This window comes from Petaurus breviceps, unplaced genomic scaffold (genome assembly GCF_028583685.1).
Source record: "Petaurus breviceps papuanus isolate PSGF00001 unplaced genomic scaffold, PetGlider_PUasm1.0 90977, whole genome shotgun sequence".
In the NCBI taxonomy this organism is placed as follows: Eukaryota; Metazoa; Chordata; class Mammalia; order Diprotodontia; family Petauridae; genus Petaurus; species Petaurus breviceps.
In genome coordinates, this window is record NW_027187391.1 from 48,701,478 (window position 1) to 48,721,901 (window position 20,424).

A 20,424-nucleotide genomic window follows, 5' to 3' on the forward strand; every position below is an offset into this window, starting at 1 on the left:
CTGGAAAAACTCCCATACTACACTGTTGGAAAAGATCAAATGAGTATTATTAACTAAGGCTCTTCTAAGTTGCTTATTTCCCAAAGGGAAAGAAATAGTTATCAGAACAAAGGAAAAAGTTAAACCAAAATGCTAGGTTTAGCTCACTCTTAAGAGCTGAACATAATATATGATAACTCAGTAATTTATGGTCCCAGGATATTGCTTCCTTGCTGCAAAACCCAGAACTTTTCCAATCAGACATCATCTATCTTCCTCACTGGATTTAAATCTTGTTGGAGGAGATCAAAGCTGACTGTCAGCCATACCAGCTCAAAAGTACATGCTTAGTTCTAGCCATCATTAAACTACACTGACAAGGATTCTGTAGTTTGGAAATGTTTAAAAGGCAGCGTGAAATTGCAGCAATTAGGGTATGAACTTAAGTCTGGTACAAGAGATGACAAAAACAACATTCTGAGGACCCAGAGAAGTGTATTATAGAGTGTTAGGTCAGAAGCAACAACCATACCCTAACACAGTTAAAACAAGTTCTAAAACGTTCGTGACAGTGCCGACTAAAAAATGTCCCTTCTGTAACCACATGATACCATGGTGTTGCTCTGTATGGTGGCCAACAAGAAATTGAAACATCTACCTCTTACATACTGGCTAAAAATAATGTATTGTCATTAAATAAATTACTCACCTTGCCTTTCTGTACTTTACACTTTCACTTATAACACAGACATTCCAGGTGGCATTCATTTTTACACTGTTAGAGGCAGCATAATGTAGCAGAAAGAGTCCCAAGATCTAGATTTGAATTCTAATCATGCCATTTAGTAGCTCTATTTCAGGGGAGGGGAACCTATGGCCTCAAGGCCACATGTGGCCCTCTGAGTCCTCAAGTGCGGCCCTCCGACTGAATCCAAACTTCACAAAACAAATCCTCTTAATAAAAGGATTTGTTCTGTAAAACTTGGACTCAGTCAAAAGGTCACACCTGAGGACCTAGAAGGCCTTGAGGCTGCAGGTTTCCCACCCCTGCTCTAGTTCTTTGCACTAGTACCTTCAATTCTGAGCCTCAGTTTCCACAGCTGTGAAATAAGGATAATAATACTTAGATTACCCACTTTACAAGAGTTGTGAGGTAAGTAATGTAAGGAGTTGTGAAAAAGGACTACATAAATGTGAGCTATTAAGATTCTGGTTATGTGGATTTTCTATAAAATGGAATCTTCTCGATAGGTTAAAAGAAATGATTAAAAAAGATGAGGTTAAGAGAAAGCTACACTTAGAAACAGAAAACCTAAATGGGGAAAAACCATGAAAAAATATTCATATAATAGCTTTTACAGGGCTATTTTAAAATACTTAAGTATATAACTGCAGGATTGAACTGTGTAATTGAGAGATCCAATAGATTCATTATTATGGTCTCATAGTCACATGATGAACAACAAATATAGTTTTAAGTAATAATACAATAAATCTATATTTGGAATTTCACATATCAGGTACAGTGCTATGACAGTAACTTCAGCTGTGCTTTCATATGATTGAAAGTAGATGGAAAAAGATGAAGAAAAATGAGAGAAAGAGTTTCTCCAAAGGTGTCTGAAAATGGGTAGCTCTGATGATTTGGGATGACTACTGGGTAAAAGCACTGAACTGATTCCAAAAGCAATAATCTCCTACGGCTTCATGGCTGGAGGATGTGGGGAGAATTTTTACAGCTGACCCAACCCTGAAGTAACTTATTCACCTGGGCACACGTGGATTTGAATCAGTGATGATTTCCATACTAAAATGGCCTTTACTAGATGAGATGTTATAAACCATTCTCTGCATTCGGGTGAGTGTGAACGCTGGTAAAGGAGAGCAGCCATCATCCTTCAACCTCAGAAATCACAGACAACCTCCAAAGACCACTGTAAATGCCAACGTTATATGTTTTATTTTTAATCAAGTACTTCTTTGAAACCTCATAACATCCATGATTGACAGAAATAAGACATTAGGCATGAAATGAGAATATAAAATACATGATATGCAGAAAGGCAATCAGTGCTTTAGTCTAGCAAGATGACCATGAACCGATGAAATGCCCTTCAAGACATCTAATTCTTTTCCTCCTTTTAAAAACATACAATTCAAGTGATTTTTATTTTAGCTTGTAAACAACATGAGTCAAAATGGACAATGAGGTAATCTATATACTACATAGGATAATTTAAAAAACACTAGATAAGACACAGTATTAAAGACAAATAGAAATCAGTGTTCACTTTGGTCTCTAGTATGGTTATAGTTGTCATCATAAAGCATCGCATACTAGTTAAAGCCAGGCTGGTGGTGGTTGCCAATAATTGCTAAAAAGGAGTTCAAGAGGTAGCCCAACACAATTATTTTAAAGCTGGTAACTCTGAAATGTGTTAAGCAACAGGTGTAGAACATAGCTCAGCTCTTTCTTCTGGTACAATATTAAATTCTGCAGCCCCATTTAAAGCACAAAATGGAAAAAAGCCCTAAACATTCATAGATCAACCTCTTTCTAGATCTCAACAATTATGACACAGCTAATACAACCACCACATCTTCCAAGAGGTTGCTGATAGATGTGTAAGAGAGAATTGGATGTTCTCCACAAGGCATTCTCTAAAACAAATAAATCTCATTAAGACATCTAGAAAATTAAAGTCAGTGCTTCTGCACATGTACATACTTTCCCAGTTTTTATAACCAAAGGGGAAATACACACACATATTTTTATGATAAACATTTCTTAGAGAAACAGATAAATTAATTTAAATTAATTTTAAGACTTAATGAGATTTCCCATGTCCTTTATAATTCACCTTACAGTGAATGTTACAAAGTATATTAACACTTATGGGTCTCTATTCACAAAACTAAATACAACTAGCAGTAAGTAACCTGGGGATAGCACTGGTGCAAAATAAACTCAAGCCATAATAAGAAAAAAGAAAAAGATTGGCAATTAAAATATCCTCTGTTTGAAGGTGGATTGAAGCTACTAACATTGTCTGGCCAATCAGCCACAGGGATCATTCCTAGATCTCCTTCCCTACATTGCACTCAAAAATAGAACACAACTGATTATTCTGTGTGGTGCACAGGTGCTTGTCATTCTTTTGGTTTTATCTGTCAATTATAAAAAGAATCATTCAGTCTTCTAGTAAAGACATAAATTCGGTTACGAAAATGCTATCTCAATGTTCAGTCATTTATATTTTTTAAGGTTTGGGAGGGTGGGAGTTCATCTTCCTCGGGTTTTACTGTAGTTCAAATACATGGGCCACTTGAAGTGTTCCATTTGATGTACATACGAGGGCAAGAAGTCCTCTTCTAAGTACCACAGCCCTGCCCTTGAACTAAGATACTCTAGTTCATGCAGACGGCCATGTCTTCTGTAGGGCATTCCAGCTCAGTTTCCCTTTCAAAGGCCAATTCTAGTAGCTGGGTATAGAATTGCACTTTTTGCATCACCTGACAATCCAGTGCTAGTTAGTTCCATGCCACAGGCTGCAACGTTTGGCTTTTGGTAGCTTTGACTAGTAGCGATCTCTGGATGAAATCAGCATAAATGGTTATTCACCCCTCAGCAATCAGGCTATATCCAAGGCTGCTTTAGTGTTCTATTTGGCTTTTGTGAAGAGTGCCCATAATCCTTGAGACAAAATCAATAACTTTAAGGAAATGTCTGGAGACTTCACACAACTAAAATCAGATGCTTCATTGTTACCAAGTGTTTGTCAGAAATATGCAGTGGTGAATTACTATACATTATACAGATATTAAAGAGTATGTACCATAGGGTCAACAGCCACCTTTAAGGCTGGGGCAGCATAAAGGTGTGCTCTGCATTAACTATGAGGTAGTCTTTTGCTGTAAACAGAATATAACATTTTCACCTATGCAAATACACTGTGACTAGCATCACTGATATTCACATAAGCAACCAGTACAGGAATACCACTTTATCGTTTTCACATGAAACAAAAATACAAAAATTGATATCTGATTATCAAAAACTTAGGTCTATGTCAAACTCAGAGGTAGTTACTAACATCAGTCCATAACACTTACATAAAGGTCTAAGTTTTTTGGTTTGTTTTGAATAAGCAGGCCCATAGACTATTCGGTAAAGAAAAAACCCAACATTATATGGTATATTCCCTGAGCAAAGTTCTTTGTCCTGAGTATGTTATGTAATCGTGATAATATTCTTATATAAAAAAATAAACCCTAAACTTTTCACCATAAGATAGGTTTGGTATGTGCTCTTAGTAGTTCAGTCTGGGTTGGCGCTTAAAAGGATTTTAAACCACGCCAGTAAGATCTAAAATTCTGACCCTAACTCTGAATATCTTACTCTAAAATGATCTCAGCTCTGAACTTTTTTTTTAATATGTAAACAGGGAATGTCCAGTTCTCAAATGCACAATTTCCTATTTCTACAAGGTCAAGAAACTTTGGTTTGAATTTTCAAAGTGACCTATGTTTTGCATCTTTATAACGTTTAACCTGGTTATAATACCTGCTATAAGGTTAAGCAATGCCACTTTGATTTGTCTACATAATTTAAATAAGCTTACAATCCTCACATAAGGCAAGGAAGTACTTCTCTATAGATATATCACATTCAATATCGTCAAAGGTAAGCTTTGCATTATAGCACACTGAGAATATCAGTATAAACCATGGAGATTCTCACAAACACTGTCATGGAATTCAAGCTAAGTTGTAAAGGATTTGTGCCACAGCCTGAGGCATTATATCCTTATCTGCTGCTCACTGAAGCAGTAGCAACTGTAAAAGTCTCCCATAGCAGGACAAGTGGGGGAGGGACAACAAACCATACAACGGAAACTGTCTAATTTGATTCATGCTATTTTCTTTTTCTTTTGATTATCTGAGCTTACACCTACCAGACACTTGCAAACCAACATTTATTGCCAATGTTAGGTGTTATAATTAAGTTATACTTTCTTGGATATGTTTCATAAATTTATGAATAGCAACTTGAACAGGAATGTCCTGTATTTTTTCCTGTATGAATCTCAATCTGTACCAATACCATGACAGTTACTGTGTAGCCCACATTTCCTCACCTCTGCCCAACCAGTTTATCAATTTAACAAAGGAGTTACTTACTGAGACTATTGATGCAAAGCCTACAATGCTGCATCCTGGATCTAAGATGCCAGTAGCACTTCAGAGCTCAGAACTCAAGTCTCTATGGGCTAACTTCATCATCAATGATAAGGTAATTGTAATATGGTCAATTTCATCATGCCAAGTACATACATATAACTCGATCTCGGGCAAGTGAGGTGTAAGGACCTCTGCCCCCGGTTTCATGACTCTAGTTGTGTGCCATTAAATACTGCACTTATTTTTTTCCCCAAAAATATAATTCTCTTGTAACACAGGTTGGATAACTGTTGGTACCCACTTTATTTTTATTCTCAACCTTTATCATAATGGTTTATTCATTTTTCTGTGCTGTTTGGTTTTTTCATTTGATCTTTTTTAAAAAAAGAGATTTATTCCTGTGTTCTCCAGGAAAAAACCACCAAAAATATACATCAAACTATTAAGAGTTTTTCTCCAAGATTTTCAGTAGTTTTTTTGTTTTGTTTTGTTTTTTTAAAGAGAAGGGCCCCTTGATTGAAACAATGGTTATTGGGATTAACTTGACCAGAAAAGCTGCTACTCCCAATGGACCCTCAAAAACCTGACAATACATAAAGGATCACAGTGGGGTGGTATCACAATACCATACAAAACGATCAAGTCATAACAATTTTTACATCACCTTCCCTTCGTTCCTCCTAGTAGGCATCAAATTCACAATTAAGCCATATTCATGTAAAGTAACAATGAGATACCAGCACATAAAATACACATTCATTGTCTTTTCTGGAGTTCTATATATCCCAGAATAAAAACTGTGGCAGTTAGAGGCATAGAGAATTAAGGTACTGCCTTTGAGATGTGATAATAGAAAATGCTGACCTATGAGCATCAGAAAAAAAAAAAACCAAAAAGTTATCCCAAACTTGGGGAAAATGGATGTCTTAATACCCCTAGTACCACGTGACTGGCAGCTATGAGATGCGAAGTATTATTTGGTTCAAATAAAGAGTAACAGTCATATTTTTCTTGTTTATAAGTGGCTATAAATAAAAAGATATTTCAAGAAAGTTTCCAGGGGATAATTTTCAAAAACATCCTAAAATGTGAATATTGCTTCACATGGACATTCAATTCTTGGACATTTCCAGTTATGTGAGAGTGTGTGCTTATATCTACATACACACATATATAAAGATATACCCTTCTTTATATATATGTCTACATACCTGTATATGAAGGCTACACCCATCACAGATACATGTTCTCTCCTTTCACACATGCAAACGCAGATACACATATGTTTTCATATTCGCTCTCATTCTTCCAACAACATAAAACATGACACCCTGCTTAAATATAATTTGCTTAGAGTGATTTGTCTGTTTAAAAAAAATTTCACAGTTCCTCAACAGTAGTTAAAATTCCAGGTCAGCTGCTGATGGTGAAATTACTTCCCCTGTACTTGCATGAGGTAGACATCCCAACTGGGTAAAAAAAATGGTATGTGATGAAAAAGCTTTAAGTTTTTTTCCTTTTTTGAACAGAAGGCCCCTTTCTGCTTTGTTCTTCAGGTGAGGTGGATAACTTACTCGAGGAAGTTTCTTGAGGTGACCTGCCTGACCGTTCTGAGATCTCGGATCGGCCCTCCTGAGAATACGATGGAGATGAGTAGCCATAGGCTCCTCCCACTTCTCGGGGGAAAGTCGAAGTGGATGGCTGTGGTTCTGCTTCATGTCTTCCCTGAGAACTAGTGGGCTGCTGTGGAACAGTTTTATGGGGGCAATTAGCCACCATGTGCATGATGCTCTGACAGTAATGGCACTTCTTTGGCTGAGGAGGTAGACTACATTCCTTAGCATGATGATCAAGGCCACCACAGTTGTAGCATCTGCAAAGAAAGAGGGGGAAAAATGACTATTTTAACTGCAGGTAGCAACAGAAAATAGAATAAGAACCTCATTTAAGTTAGTCTTACTAAGACATCACAGTCTTCAGTGAAACAAACATTTCAAAATTTGTCTTATTATTTGCACTGACTAGTCCAGGGGCTGATGATTATAACAAATGAGCTAACATAAAACAAGTAATTTCAAATATAATAATTCAAAGCCAATACATGCATATGTTTGTGGGTAAGACAAATTATTGTGGCTATCATAGAATCACAATTTAAAAGCTTAGAAAGGGCCTTAGGAGCCATGAATACAGCCTCATTTTAAAGATGTGGAAAAAGTGGTCTAGAGTGGTTTAAGTGACTTGCCCTGTGTTACAACATAGGAAGCCATGAAGTTGGAATGCAAACCCAGGTCCACCAGAGTGAGCACTTGTCTCAAAAAAGCCAATGAAACTTTTCTTTAAAAATTGTATGGGTTTGTTTCTGATACCTTAGTCCACTAGAGGGCACCCGATATTAAACAACATATTCGGTATATAGCATTACAAAGAAGAGTGTTTAAAAAATATATATTTACATCCATACTTAATTTAACTATGAGAGAAATTTATTTAACTTGTGTTTGAGAAAATCACAACTGAAATTTGGTAGTAGTGTGATTAGGTTGGTTGTGATAACTACCTGAATGGGGAGAAAATAGGTTTTCCTATGTAAAAATTAACCAGTGAAATTTGATGTCTACAAAATTCAGACATCTTTAATGAATGATATCTGGCAAATTACCAAATACTTCAAGAGGAATACAGAAAGTATCTGAATCAGAACGTGACTACAAATGGAATGTTTCCAGACACTTAGAGGTCAGACTCATATGCAGAGAAGTAAAGGTTGATGATAATTTAATGGAGGAAGTGGGAGGTTCTATATGATACCTTTGCTTTCAAAGGAATGCCAACAATTTTTTTGTGGAAAAAAATTAACATGCTTGTCATTCAGTTTTGAACAGATTTCTTTTTCTTTCTGAAAACATTTCATTGTTCCTCCAGGCTAAATTCTTCTCAATTCAAAGGAACATTAATCTATCATCAAATACCGTGAGTGTTCATTGAGTGGCTGTGGTACTGGGTGTTTATGTTTGGAAAATCTACTCATCTTCTAAAAGATTCATTAGGAAATGAAGGCACATCATTTACTCCTAACCAGTTTTTTCATCTCTTCACAATACAAATTTAAAACAACAAAAGCTTCCCTTAGGCCAATAAAATGTGAATTATTTTGAAATTAAAGGAAACTGAGGTCAGGGATCAAAATGAAGTCTAGAATGTATCAATTAATTTTGGGTTGCCGCTTTGTTCAAAAAAGCAAATGCTTTATATAATCTATATGGTACATCTATTATTCAACTTACATTTATTGGGTAGGAAGCAAATGTTGCAACTGATCCACTAAAATGGAGACACTACTATGTTCATAATGTACCAGAGAGAAAAAGAATTCACCACTTTGCAAATGATTACGTTCATGGGTATCATTTATTTTTATGTAAATGAAGCTGACATTTCTATAACTGGCACTATATATCTTAGGGTTTGGTAGTGTGTTAGCTGAGTACAAATACAACTAATTATATTTAAAATGACTAAGTCGTGGGAATTAGACTGCTTTATAACACACACAAATAGAAGTGATAAAAAGCAGTTGAAACCTTGTCCATTTCATTTAAGAAACGCCCCTGTTTTGAAGGGAGACAGTAAGGATAATAATTAATTTGTATACTTTCAACCTCACTATTCCATGTAATAGGTAAGCTGGGAAAAACTAGATACACAGTTGACTGCTTTCTCAGGCACAAAAAACATTAACCTAAAGAACTGGCCATATTTTATCAGCTATAGATTTAATGTTAAATCGATCAATAAATATTTATCTCAAACAACCCTGCTGTGCATTTTTTAAAACTAGAAAGTAATAAAAAATAGATCATGTGTGTATATAAACATATTTATTGTTAAATTATGTATTTATATCTAACATTGTATAAACTCATTTTCAAAACAGCAACACTGTTGCTGTTATGTTTTGTCATGGTCTATGTTTTCTAAGAGGTGATCTAAAATTAAACAGCAATAATTAAAACAACAAATTTACTTATAAGCTAAGAAAGCAGAAGGCCTGAAAGTCAAATGCTCAATTATGGCTATTTAAAAAAAATAAAAGAAAAAAAGAAAACCATTTTTCTTTTAATGTACTTTTTTTGCCATAGTTCCTTTGTTCGGTGTGCAAAAAAATGAATACTTTATCAAGTTTAAATTTGCATTTATAAAATTCCTTCTTTTGAATTAAGTTAATTTCCTTTAAGATCACATTCATTCAGGATCTCAGTTTTTGAAGAGTTGCAAAATAGGTTAAAGGGCTTCAGTAATAGAGTAGGCTGTAGCCACAGACAAATCAATTTAATCAGTCACTATGGTATGCAGTGTGTTATCCAATTCAGTGAACCATTCTGTCTCACCCATTGACCAAGAACCGCTGTCAAGGTTCCACTTTCACATATAGGGGCTCCATCATATATTTCATCTGCATATTTACCACCACATTTGTATTTCAAAATGTTTATATTTTTCTAAGGGAGCTTTGCTTGTTTCTTGGCATTTTTTTTTTTTAAACCAGAACCACTGGCAAATTATTGCCTGGCTTTTAAGGAATTTGCTGTCATTAAGGAAGCTAGCCTTCTGCACTGAAAGCGTTGCATTAAATGTATATGTGCTTGGGCTTAAAAGGGGAGGAGTGGTATTTATTCTCCTCTTCTATTTATTCATTCCATGTCAATCACTCTTACTAAGAGAGCAGATCACACCCCATTCTGAAATGCTTTCCTTCTCAAGGGATTTACACCAAAATGGAAATGTTCAGCTACCTCTCAGCACACAAATGATACCACACCACATCCTCCATGCAAGCAGTATGTGGTAGTACTGGCCCTCTTTGTTCACTCACCATTCAGGAATGCTTCTCCAAACTAGATTTTGCTTTTGTTATGCATGGGCTAATTTTACATTATGGTATCTGCACCAAAATTGCATATGGCTATGGGTAGTTATATGAATAAATATATAGATACAAGTGCCCACAGGCTCAGACACATAAGCAGAACTATAACCATAACCACTGTATCTCTTAAAACCTTTAGTAAGAATAAAAAATGTACACATAAAAACCACTTCTTGCCAAATTCTTGACACTAAGTTAAATCCTATACGCAAAATTAAAAATAAAGGGGATCTAAGACCATGTGCTCTTTCAATCAAAATTATTTCACAAAAAAAATAGCTACTTTGATTTTTTTAATGGAGGAGGGGAGATTTAATAATTTAAAATGATTACTTCTTGTTTAAAAACTATTTCAAGATGGTTGCAGAGACAGTTACTCAAAATTCTGCTGTTTAATCAGTTTTTTTAAAAAGCTACTAAAAGAAGATGGGAAAATGTTAAGTTAAAGGAAAATAATATTAGTAGCCTCAAAATCCCTTTCACATCTAAGACCAAATAACATTTTCAAAGCATTAGACTTTAGAAATATTTTATTCTACCCAAATAATAATTCATTCCAAATAAGAAATTATATGATACAAAATATTATTCAGACACAGAAATCTTGTGACATTAATGGATATTATGTTATGAGCATCAACAAAAATATTGTGCCAAATATGGAAATTGTATGCAAAATAATTAGTTTATTTTAACTTACTGGAAAAACTACTAATTGAATAGGTGAAATATTTCTTCAAATTTAATTTATAAATACAAAATATTTTACCTAATCAATAAAGAAAATAAATCAAATTGTGTGATTCTTAATTCTAACATATAGCACCAGTAGGACAATACTGATATATCTGTATGATTAACAGAGAAATATTTTTTTCCTTCTAATATCTATTTATAATAAGAGGGGAATCCACAATCTTTTAAATAACATTTTTGGATGTAACAACCTGATCTTTTGTTTCTAATTAGGAAAAAGGGTAGAGAAAAAGTTAATTAGATTCAGTATAACATGATTTTCTAGTCAGGATTTTTCTTTCCTTAAAGATGAACATATTTGAATAAATGGTCCTGTTACTGAACAGGGTTCAGTGCTCTGAATATTTGGGAAAATGTGTTTTCATAGCAACGGTAAATAATATGATCATAAGGGAAGGAAACATTGAATGGTAAAACTACACTCAAAAGAAACTGGAGTCATTTTCAAAGCTAGTTTAACTCTAAGTACTGACATACACATTACTTTTCTAAACAGCTTTATGAGTAATTTTAAATATTCCTTTAAACTTTGGGGACATAATTTCCCTGGATATCAGCAGTCCCCAATCTTCTTCAAAGCCCCCTCAATTTGACAGTTTCCTCACAGTGTCTGTATTTATAAAGAATAATCAAAATAATAATAAATTAATAACATGCAGAAAATGTGTTTACAGATTGTTTAGAAACAATGATTTCCTTACAAAACCCTAAGTGATCTGATTGAAATGTTGCCTATTTTAGCAGCCAATAGTTAAGTTTTAGCCTAGAGTTCTAACTTTAATAATTTAAATATAATGGGTTAGAATTTGGCTGACTCAACTATAATCTAAGTCCCCTAGAATGAATAATTATAAACATGAGTTTTTTTTTAGCAAATCTGAGTAATTTATCACATTAGAATACTGAAATACAAAGAAATAATTAAGATGATCCAGCAATCTGATTAATGTCAGCTACTTATCATTACCACCACCATCAAATGCACATTTATGGGACCTATTTACACTGTGCTTATTAGAAGGTTAAAGGTCTCTCCTGTATTAAAAACTACCTAGGGTATTCTGTGGATTAAAAATTAAAATCTGAGCAATTGATTATTATATGAAATAAAGTTTTTGATATCTGAAAAATAAACCCATAAAAATTATCTATATGGCTAAAACCTCATGAAAGTTGCAAAACTGTGGCTATAGTATCAAATCTATCTCATATGCTGTTTAATGTTTAATGATCCTACCAGTCTTCACAGGTGAACATTGTGTTTCATACAACATGCACTCCTTTAGAAGTACAATGGGATAGATACAAGAGTATTGGCTTGACAGTCAGGAGACCTAGATTCTAGACGCAGCTCTATGACCAAGGAATAGAGTGACCTTAGGAAAGTCACTTACCCTTTCTGGTACTCAATTTCCTCATTTGCAAAATAATGGGGTTAGCCTAAATGTTCTTTAAGGGCTCCTTCTAGCTCAAAAATGCTATGATTCTATGAATTCTGGCAGGGCTACAAGGACAGTTTTGAAATAGTGATTAAGATAGCATTAGGGATACATTTGGTGGTCAGCTGTCATCACCACTGCTCTGCTTACCCAAGATTATTTTTTATTCTTCCCTCCCCCCTTCTTTTTTTCCCTCCTTCCTCTTTATTCCTTATCCAGCTGCCATCACCTGCCAATTCTACCTCTAAAGCGTCTCTCACGTTTTTTCCCATTTCTCTACTATTACTATTATTAATGGTTAGAATTTACATATCCCTTTAAGATCTGTGAAGTGCTTCACATGTTTTGGCCCGTTAGCACTCTTTTAGGCCTTTATTAACTTCTATAAAGACTTCTATAATACCCTAGTAGATGGTCTCCCAGTCTTTGCTCTTTCTCATCTACTCTTCACATTACTAGCCATCTTATTTTCTTTTTACCTGGAGGGCAACTGGGGTTAAGTGACTTGCCCAAGGTCACAAGTCTAGTAAGTGTAAGTGTCTGAGGCTGGATTTGAACTCAGGTGCTCCTGACTCCAGGGCCGGTGCTCTATTCACTATGCCACCTAGCCGCCCCCATCTTATTTTCTTATTCAAAAACCGCCACTGGCTCTCCAGGTCTACTGAATATATAGAGGGCAGTGATTTTGTTGCTGGCAGGAATGCAGAACAAGAGGCTACTAGCACTGCCCTGTCCCCTAATCCAGTTTTGTTAAGTGAAGACTTAGAGATACTCTGTGTAGACCCAGGCAGGGGCCAAAGACCTAATGAATAATGAAAGGAATTTTCACATGCTACCAAAGAATAGATAGAGTTCAAAATGTAGTAGCTGAGGTAGAAGAAAAGCAATATAGTAAGTAGGAAATGTCAATAAAACTTCTTTAGCTGGCTATATTTGTGGGATGGAAATACAAAAGAATGGAAATAGCCTATAGAAGAAGTTAAAAGAATATCCTTTCCTTATGGGGAAAAAAAGGCTGCCTAGCTATAATACAGAGGAGAACCATCAGAGCCATCAGGAGACACTGGTATAGGGCGAAATTCAAAGCAGTTGTGACCAATGGTAGTACCAAGGCTGCCAATGATACCAGTAGCTACATCAGGAAGTAGCAACTACACTGGAAGCCAAGAAGTGTTCTAGTAGGGATGACATGAAAGTCATGGAGTTTATGCCCTAACTTTCACTGCCTTGATCACTGGTGTTCCTCTGTGTGCTCTTTCTTTCACCAGTGGTGTGAAAACTTATGGTAGAAGGGAGGATTTGGCCTTTCTTTGTCTTGTCAGGAAGTAGAAGTGAGAAGGGAAGGCATTCTAGGCATGGGGGTGGATGAGGAATAATCAGTGAAAAGTACTAAGTCAGGAGATAAGAGCATTTCCTACAAAGGAAAGCAAGAAGGTCAAACTTGTGCTATGCTTGTTTGACTGGGGAAGAATTGCCTTTGTTATTTGTCTTACTACACTGTTTAATCAAATGTCTTTTGCTTTTAACTAGTGTGTCTTCTAATGGGTATAGCAAAAGAAATACCAAGAAAAGTTTGTGAGCTATGGTTTTTCAGTAGATGTTGACCTCAGACATGCCTTTAATCTGGGGACAATTTCAGAGTCCTAACTGGGGAGGAGCAGTCTACAGATAAAATTGGTTGGTTTTTCAGATCCTTCACAGTTCAACTTCAAGTTACGTTTTCTGCCTTATTTCACACAAATATCCCTATGTTCACTTTGTCAGTTTCAACCAACTGGATTACTGGCTCTTCCTTGATCTCAATGTACCTGCTCTAATTCATTACATTCAGAAAGATAATCTTCCAGAATTGAAATGTTACTTTCTTCATTCCTTAAACAATGGAGATACTCAAATAAAGTCTGAGTTTAGTATAGTGCCTGGCATATAGTAGGTGCTTAATAATTATGCACTGATTGACTGAAAATTAAAAGGTTCTCTTCTAAATATTCTCTTCTAAAATATTAATCTATCATTATCTGCTTTCTGGATTACTTCATACTTCTGCATATAAGGAGAAAAGGCAAAATGAGTAAAGATGAGACACTCAGACCTGGTCCTAATATGTAAGGAGTTTTTATTTTATTAATTTTTACCTTGTTATAAATGGGGAATGTATGTCCTTAAGTATTCTGGAAACATTAGGCAAACTGTTAAATATGAGCTTAAAATAATTGATTCCAGTTTAGAAACTGAAGATACATGCAAAAAAAAAAACATTAAGTTTCATCAATAGAAGGCAGAAAGAAGAGTTGTAGTCTCTAAGTTAACACAAACCAAAAAGTACAAAGGAATTATCAGTTATATGGGGGATAGGCAGAGAGAGGGAAGAAATGGTTTAAGGAATGAGACAAGAATCCAGTTAATACAAATTTTTAAAAATCAGAGACTTGGTTAATTAATAAAAATAGAGAATTGTAACAATGTTACACATGCTCTTTTTAGGAAAAAAAAAAGAATTGGCAAAGTTGGTCTTGTGTGTCCAAAATCAACAAAAAAATATCATATGATGGGACAGATGCTCATTCCATGTTGCAGCACCTATGATTATTCACAAAAACACCATCAGAAAAATTGCTGCAACTTCTCTGCCAGTATCTGTTGAAGAGGAAGATGATGCAGAAAAAACTTATTAATAAATGTGTGACAAGATCCTCCAAATTTGATCTATTATATACTGATATTAACGAACCATGGGCTTTGGGCATATATGGCAAAAAAAAGTGCTGAAAATATAGTTGTGAATGAAGAACTAATAGAAGTTAAGGGCTTATTTATAAATGGCACAAAAGCCTACATATGATGAATTAGGAGGCCCTGGATTCAGTAAGCACCAAAAAGCATCAGAAAAGAATGAAATTATAATATTTTAATAGACCTGTTACTAATATGGGGATCATTAGACAAGAATAAGAAAAAAAACGAAAACTAAAAATTAGATAAAAATTATGGCACACAGTTAAAATGATTCCAAATATTTAAACACATTGTTGCTACTACTAAAAGGGAAACAGAAGAAGAAACGTATACTGACACCAATTAAACCAATTTCATATGAAAGTTCAATCACTATAAATCAGCTCCCATAATAAAAGAGACCAAAAGAGCTTAAACACTCCTTGGTCAGGGAAAAAAAAACCCCTTATGGAAAACGATGGTGGAAGATTGTGAGCAATATCACTTCACAAAACAGCAAGAGGCAATGGAAGTAAAAACTAGCTAAATGAAAGCTTGGCAAAAAACTCAAGTAAATGAAGAAATCCAAAGTCCTATGCTAAACATAAGACCAACAAAAAAAAGTAAAAGAAACAGTCCCTGCCTTCAAGCTCATATTTGAAAGGAGAAAAATTATTAATGCAATAACAATAATACTGCAAAACTGTAAGAAAGCTGTAAGAATTCCAACTAACTATAATCATTCATGATTCCAAAAGTTCAATGATGAAGTAATATTATACACCTCCTGAAAGAGAGGTGGTGGACTCAGGGTCCAGAACATGTATTTCCGATTTTTGCTTTTTCCCAATGGGGTAGTGGTTGGGAAGGAGAAAAAACAGATTTCTATTAATTACCAGAAAATTGTAAATAAAAAAAAAAGATAACATGCAAACAAACATGCGCAAAGAAGAGATGTTCACATTGGTGATAATTTCAGAGGAAATGCATTAGGGAGAGAGGGGGAATGAGGAAAAGTCCTCCTGAAGAACACAGGATTTGAGCTGAATCTTGAAGGAATCCAGGGAAGTCAGGAAGTTGAAGTGAGAATGAAAGGCATCCTAGGCATTTGGGCAATAACCAGTGAAAAGGCCCTAGTCCAAAGATGGAGTGTCCTGTGCAAGGAAAAACAAAAAGTCCAGTGTTGCTGGTTCCAAGAATATGGAGAGTGGAATAAGAAGGCTAGAAGGCATGAAGAGGCTAGGCTCTGAAGGGCTCTAAAAGTCAAACAGAGGATTTTATATTTGATGTTATATGCAATAGGGAGACACTAGATTTTACTGAGTAGGGAAGTGATAAAGAAAAACCTATACTTTAAGAAAATCAATTTGACATCTGAGTGGAAGGATAGACTGTAGGAGAGACTTGAGGAAGGAAGACTAACTAGAAAGCTTTTGAAAACAACTAGGCATTAGGCAATGAAATCTATATCAGGGGGATGTCTGCATTAGAGATAAGGAGAAATATGTAAGAGATGCTGAAAATGCAGAAATAACCAAAATTGGCAACAAATTGGATATATGGTTTGAGTGAAAGTGTGGAGTTAGGATGACACCTAAGTTGTGAACCTGAGTGAGTGATCAGGAAGATGGGGGTGCCCTGATAATAATAGTGACATCTGGAAAAGGGAAGTAGTTTTTTGAGGGGAGGAGGGAGGGATGTGTTGAGCTGAGTTTAAGATGACTATGGGACATCTAGTTGAGATGCCTAATAGGAAGCTCGAAGAGTGGAGGTTAGGGAGAGATTGGAGCTAGATAAAGAGATTTGAGAGTTATCTACATGGAGATGATAACTGAATCCACAGGAGATAATGAGATCATCAAATGAAATACTATAGAGGAAGAAGATAAGAGGGCCTAGAACATACCCTTGGGCAGCACCTGTGATTAGCAGGCATGACCTGGATGAGGATCCAACAAACAGGGAAGAAACAGCAGAGAGAAGGAGAACCAGAAGAAAACAGTGTCACAATAACCTAGAGGAAAAAGTATTTAGAAGAGATATAACTAACAGTAGCAAAGGCTTCAGAAAAGTAAAGGATGAAGACCGAGAAAAGGCCATTAGATTTGGCAATTATGAGGTAACTGGTAACTTTGGTGAGAGCAGTTTCAATTAAGTAATCAGAAGTCAGATGAAGAGATGAGAGCAGAGAAAGTGGAGGCACTGGTTATAGAGGACTTTTTTTAAGGAGTTTAGCTCTGAAATGGAGTAAAAGTAGAGGAAGATAGCTAGCAGTGGCAAACAGATTAGGTGAGAGTCTTGTGTTTTGTTTTGTTTTTTAAATTATGAGGGAGCCACGAGCATGCTTGAGGGCAACCAGGGGAGTAGCTAGTAAAACAGGGAGAGTTTAAAGATTGTCCCCTCTAAAATTACAGAGGAGGCAATGTGCTAGAGAAAGCAGAATAGAAAGAGAGCAAGGATGCATGTAAAGGGATTTCACTTGGCAAGAAGGGCCATTTCTCCATGCAAGACTGGGGTAAAGAAGCAGGTGAAGACAATATAACCGGCACCTTGGAAAATATTTAATGAGTGTTCTTAGACTAGAGGTAAGGCAATCAAAACATAAAATAATAAAAAATATTATTTGGCAACTATATTTTTGTACCTGTAATTCCTGCCCATTGTAGTCAAGTCTAATTGTGCATCAGAACTGTGTCTTGGCCTGCAGGGGACAAGATAGTAGATGAGTTACTTCCACAGAAAACTGAGAGAGAAGAGGAAAAGACAGGATCCAAGAGACTACTTATAATATGCTCTACCCTTCCTTCCCTTTACCATTTTTAGCCCTTGAGCAGTAGCAATGAAAAGGAAATTGGAGATTCAGTGCTGGGTAACAAGTCCCCAACCTGGGCACTGATACCATATCTCCCAAGGTAGCTTACATTTTAAAGGAGGAAATAACATGCACACAAATAGAAACATAAACAATACACAGAAATGGAAGGTAAACTTGAAGGGGAAGGCACTACCAGCTCTAGGAAAAAGGAAAGACATTCTGCAAAAGGTGGCATTTAAGCTTAGTCTTGAAGGAAGCCAGGAATTCTAAGAGGCAGAAGTGAGAAGGGAGAGCATTCCAGATAGGAGGGATGGCAAGTACAAAGGCACAGAGATGTGAGATGGAGCATCATGTACAAGACATAGCAAGAAACATCAAAATGCATGCAGAGGAAAAAAGTATAAGGCTGGAAAAGCAGGAAGGATCCAGGTTGTGAAGTTGTTGAATTTTAAAACAAAAAACAAGCAAACAAAAACCAGTTTATATTTGATACTAGAAGTAACTGGGAGCCATTGGTGTTTATAGAGTGATTGGAGGGCAGGACATGGTGAGACTTATGCTTTAAGAAAATCATTTCCAAAACTACATTGAGGATGAACTGTAGTAAAGAGGAAATAAAGACAAGGAGATCAATTAGAAAAGCTATTGCAACATTTCAGGAGAGAGCTGATGAGGGCCTGAACTAGAACTGTGTCTGTGCAAGTAGAGAGAAAGTATCATATATAAGAGATGTTGCAGAGGTAGAAATGACAAGATTTGGCAACTAGTTGGGATATGCATGATGAATGAGAGTTGAGGATTACATCAAGGTTGAAAATCTGAAAAACTGGAAAGAGTCTCAAAAGCAATAGAGAAGTTCAAAACAGGGTGGGGTGGCGGGTGCAGTGAGGAATGATAACGACTTCCATTTTGTATAATGTTGAGTTTGAGATACCTATGAGATACTAAATTTGAAATGTCCAACAGTCAGTTGGTAAAGTGAAACAAGAGTTCAGGAGAGAGACTAGGGCTAGATAAATAAGTGTGTAAGTCATTAGCATATAGATTTGGGAATCATCATATTGATAAGAAGCAATCAGACAGGTATGAATGGACAGGGTGCAAAAACACAAATAGGAGAGATTATGTGGGAGAGGAAAGGGAGAAAGTGTCAAATGCTGCAGTAAGGATAAAACAGCTAAGGACTGAGAAAAGGCCATTAGATTTGCTGAGTAAGAGACCACTAGTAACTTTGAAGAGCTGTTAGAGTTGAATGATAAAGTCAGAAACCATAATGAAGAGGATTAAGAAAAGAGTGAAGGGAAAGGAACTACAGTAGACATGGCTTTTCCAAGTTTAGCTAAGAAGGCAATAGAGAAATATGACAAGGAGACCCAAAAATACTGAAGAAAATAACACTTTTAAAAAAATAGACTAACTCAAATGGCAAAAGAGGTCCAAAAAGTCAATGAGGAGAAGAATGCCTTAAAAAGCAGAATTGGCCACATGGAAAAGGAAGTTCAAAAGTTCACTGAAGAAAAGAATTCCTTCAAAATTAGACTGGAGCAAATGGAAGCTAACGACTTTATGAGAAACCAAGATATTGTAAAACAGATCCGAATGAAAAAATAGAAGGCAATGTGGGGGGAGGCTAGGTGGCACAGTGAATAGAGCAACAGCCCTGGAGACAGGAAGACCTGAGTTCAAATCTGACCTCAGACACTTAACACTTACTAGCCATGTGACCTTGGGCAAGTCACTTAACCCCAATTGCCCTGCCCCTCCAAAAAAAAAAAAAGGCAATGTGAAATATCTCATTGGAAAAACTACTAAACTGGAAAATAGACCAAGGAGAGAGAATTTAAAAATCATCGGACTACCTGAAAGTTATGATCCCAAAAAGAGCCTAGACATCACCTTTCAAGAAATTATCAAGGAAATTTGCTGTGATATTCTAGAACCAGAGGGCAAAATAGAAATTGAAAAAATTTACCAATTGCCTCTTGAAAAAGATCCCAAAAAGAAAACTCCTAAGAATATTATAGCCAAATTCCAGAGTTCCCAGGTCAAGGAGAAAATATTGCAAGCAGTCAGGAAGAAACAATTTGAGTATTGTGGAAACACAATCAGGATAACACAAGATCTAGCAGCTTCTACATTAAGGGACTGAAGAGCTTGGAATATGATATTCCAGAAGTCAAAGGAGCTAGGATTAAAACCAAGAATCATCTACTCAGCAAAATTGAGTATAATACTCCAGGGTAAAATATAAACATTCAATGAAATAGAGGATTTTCAAGCATTCTTGATGAAAAGACCAGAGCTGAACAGAAAATCGAACTTTCAAATACAAGAAACAAGAAAAGGTAAATAGGATAGAGAAATCAAAAGGAACTTATTAAAGTTGAACTGTTTACATTCCTACATGGAAAGACAGTATTTGTAACTCATAAGACTTTTTTCAATGTTAAAATAGTTGAAGGGAATATACACACACCCATATGTGGGTGTATGTGTGTGTATATGTATACATAGACAGCACAGGGTGAGTTGAATATGAAGAGATGATATCTAAAAATAAAATTAAGAGGTGAGGGAGGAATATATTGGGAGAAGGAGAAAAGGAGGGA

The 20,424-nt window shown here is 35.7% G+C and overlaps 1 protein-coding gene across 5 annotated transcripts in view; it reads right to left on the reverse strand.

The window, feature by feature from the left end:
- Positions 1 to 1,921: 1,921 nt before the first annotated feature.
- Positions 1,922 to 20,424, reverse strand: part of LIN28B (lin-28 homolog B) — a 129,341-nt gene continuing 110,838 nt past the window's right edge. For 4 of the 5 annotated variants that reach the window (XM_069077137.1, XM_069077135.1, XM_069077136.1 and 1 more), the window contains 2 exons: positions 17,645 to 17,701; positions 1,922 to 7,033 (listed from right to left, as the gene is read on the reverse strand). In XM_069077137.1, coding sequence (XP_068933238.1) covers positions 6,664 to 7,033; positions 17,645 to 17,701 — 427 coding nt within the window. In that variant the 3' untranslated portion in view covers positions 1,922 to 6,663. The remainder of the gene's footprint in view (positions 7,034 to 17,644; positions 17,702 to 20,424) is intronic. The other variant, XM_069077138.1, reaches the window with a different exon arrangement.